Source organism: Arachis duranensis, chromosome 6 (assembly GCF_000817695.3).
Source record: "Arachis duranensis cultivar V14167 chromosome 6, aradu.V14167.gnm2.J7QH, whole genome shotgun sequence".
In the NCBI taxonomy this organism is placed as follows: Eukaryota; Viridiplantae; Streptophyta; class Magnoliopsida; order Fabales; family Fabaceae; genus Arachis; species Arachis duranensis.
Window position 1 is genome coordinate 106,874,366 of NC_029777.3, and position 3,500 is coordinate 106,877,865.

Consider the following 3,500-nt stretch of genomic DNA (forward strand, 5'->3'; position numbering starts at 1 on the left):
CATTCCCTGACAACAACGATGAAAAATTACGGGAATATAGTTTTTTCTTTTATATGAAGAAAGTTTAGGTCAATTCAGTGACAGTTATCTCACCAAAGTCAGGGCACAGACACAGCCCCTGCACTAAAAGAGCACATAAAAGGGACTTGCAGGATCAGTTACCAGCAAGATCCACACATTAATGGTGAGAATTGAACACGACTACGTGCAAATGTCCAATACAAACCCATTCGTTACCAACTCTGCCAATCTCAGATGACAAGATCAACATACTTTCATTCTTTTATAAGTTCAAATTATTTTCAATTTAGACCCTAATCCAAGTAAGAGACAAGTAAAACACTAAAGACCAATTTTTCTAATAAGAGAATCACAAACTATTATTAGACTAAATCGGAAACAATATTTGTAGAGATTAAGTTAAAAATAGCCACACACACACACACAGATACACACAAAATAAACTAAAATAATTAAAAAATTTAAAAACAAAAAAATTAAAAACGGAAGAAAAGAAAACCACAAGTAGATCACAGAAAACAATACCAGATTACTTACCAGTCAACACCCGTGAACGGAATAAGAATTTTCGTTTTCCGTTTATTTTCTTTATTTATTTATTTATCTTTGAAACTTAACATTTTGCACAGCGTTTCCGGAAAATTCGCATAGAAAATCGGAAATTGCAGCTTCAAACTCTAACGAAAGCTTAAATTCAGAACCAAACAATGCACGAATTCAAAAACAATTTTGACTTATCTTTTTTACTTCACTAAAACAAAATTAAAAAAAGTAATTGACGAAATGAGAGCTCAGTAGTAGCTTACCGGGATCACACTGCTTGAAGAACTCTTCAGCATCTGCGTGAAAAAATAAAAAGAATTAAAAAATGAAAGAAAAATCCGAATGGAAATAGAGTAGAGAAAGGATTACCAGTGGTGAGGGCTTTGATCAAAGCAGTACGGCGAGACTTGAAATCACGGAATACCTCTTCAACGGTACGAGGATTGTAGGTATCAGGTTCTTCCTCCATTTCGAAAAAGAGAAGAAGATGGGTGAATGGAGGGAAATTAAAACAGTTTTGTGGGTAATTATTAATAATAATAAGTAGAAAGTAAAATTGAGTTAAGAGTGTTGGGTGTTTCTTTTTCTTTCTTCTCTGGGGAATGTGGCCAGACACTGGATACACTCTCACTCCCTCACTCTCACCACTGCTTTCTTAATAAATAATAAATAAATATAAATATAAATATGCCACGCACTCAATTTTTATTGGGTCTAAGCGCTGGTGCTTTATAGCCCATTCTCTTTGGGCTTTTTTGGACATACGTAGATTATAAAGTATTAAAAGTTCAAGAACTAGTAAAATTTATTATTTTTAGCACACTTTTATCTAATTTCTTTAATTTATTAATATAACAATATATTTTTAATTCGTATTTTTAAATATTGTTATCTAACCATTAACAAAAAAAAAAGATTTTTTTATACCTTCTAGCATTTCTCGTAGAGTATTGTTAGTTGTCACCACGAGCCTCTATATAGGTGACAAAATGGAAGTGAACTTTTCAACAAAAAAAAAGGGAGTAGAGTAAAAAAATTTAAATGAGAAAGGTGTGTGTTCCATGTTGGCAGTATCGCTTCTCTAACAACTCTCAAGTAATTGGTAGTGACTAGAGATGGCAACACAAACTCGTACCTGTGTTGGGGTCTCTATGAGTATGTATGTATATTATTTTAAAAAAAAGAGAAAGTATAGGAAGTTAATGGAGTATTTGTATAATATATACAATAGGGTTTAGGGATGTTCGATTCAATAACATATCAGATATTTATTATTTCTGGTACCGAATGATTATTCTGGATAGTATGGCTGTATTGTATTCGAAAAATTAGTAGTATTTTACTTTGAATGTTCATTTTTTAACTCATATTAGGCCAAATAAATAACTCATTATACGTATTGTACAAATACTTCATTGGCTTTCTAGTAAGATTCTTAAAAAAATTGGTTGTAGGAGCAAGAAAGAGAAAAAAAAAGTTATTATTTTATAGATTTGTAGATCGATCACATTTGTGTTTAAATTCTCCCATTTATCTCATTTTTTATTTTTTTTATATAATAAGATATAAAAACTATAACATCTATTTTTCAAAAAAAAAAACTACATATAATATATATTTTCAATATATAATTTTATTTCGGAATGAAATTTCGATTTTTCAATTTACTACCTTCTAATTGAATTTTAATACATATTTTAAAAAGAGAAGCAATTTAGTATGATACAGATTGAGAAAATTTATTCCGTTTTCTTTTTGGGTCGATAGCTGGCTATTATTGTCCAGTGAAAATTGGTGTTTGACTTTTTTGGGTTCGTAATTCTTTCAGAGTTTCAGCCCATATTTTTCATAATTATCTGCAAGACATTACCAGGCTCATAAAAAATTGTTTTTCAGTACAATACCAACTTGGGCCCAATAACTATGAATTCCAATCCAAGTTAGGTGCCAACAAAAACGTAATTTGGAACTAACTTGGGTTAGTCGAGTAGTTAGCTCACTCGTCCACTTAAGAAAGTGTCAGGAGTTTGAACTCCATCTTATACATGCAGCAACTCATTAGTCAACAGCAAACCTTTAAATGGAGCTCAAATCTGCAACGGATTAGTCCTTTATCTGTCGGGTTGGGGATACTGTAGGAAACAAAAAAAAATGTAATTTGGATTTTAGAATACCAAGTTAGGTTGGTCTAGTAGTTAGTTCACGAGTCCACTTAAGTAAGTGTCGAGAATAATTCATTGCCAAGAACAAATCCTTAAATGGAGCTAGCTTATTTGTCACTTTAAATAAATGTTGGAAATTCAAATCCCGATCTATTAGCCTAAAGTTCATGACAGATTAAATTTCATTTGTGATTTTTTCATTTAAACTAAAAAAAATCCATTAGTTTTAACCTTTGTCTAAAGAGCATATTATTTAATATTTATGTTTTGCATATTATCAATTAATTTTGGCAAGGTTTTTACTTTCTAGGCTTTATTGTGTATCACATAATGCTTGTACACAGAATAGTCCTTCCTATATGAGAGTTAGGGAGAAGAAAGGGAAATATGTCTTTGGATCCGAAAATATGATGAAGCAAAAACCGTTGGGCCCTCCCAAACTTCAAGTGTATGTCAGAGACACACATCAGAGATATAGAAAAAGACTAAACATGACAACAAACATTAATTAATATTGAAAGGTTAATGTCTTCACTCTTCACTTCCTTATCAAACATGGTCCAAATTAAGCCAAAGCCCCACTACACGTGTATCGCATTATTAGAGGACTATAATTAATAATTAATTTGCTGAAATTAAAATACATGAGATCATACACATATCATATTGAGGAGAAAATTAGACCATGTATTTCTAAAAATAATAATAATGATTACTTTAGGGTTTCTTTTAACCATGTATATACTTTTATTTTTAACATAAATTTTACTTGAA

The 3,500-nt window shown here is 30.9% G+C and overlaps 1 protein-coding gene across 1 annotated transcript in view; it reads right to left on the minus strand.

The window, feature by feature from the left end:
• Window positions 1–1,203, minus strand: part of LOC107495617 (PHD finger protein ALFIN-LIKE 4) — a 10,864-nt gene extending 9,661 nt beyond the window's left edge. Inside the window, exons 1-2 of the mRNA XM_016116783.3 lie at window positions 934–1,203; window positions 828–860 (exon numbers count right to left, since the gene is read on the minus strand). Of these exons, the coding sequence (XP_015972269.1) occupies window positions 828–860; window positions 934–1,033 (133 nt within the window). The 5' untranslated portion in view covers window positions 1,034–1,203. The remainder of the gene's footprint in view (window positions 1–827; window positions 861–933) is intronic.
• Window positions 1,204–3,500: the final 2,297 nt, after the last annotated feature.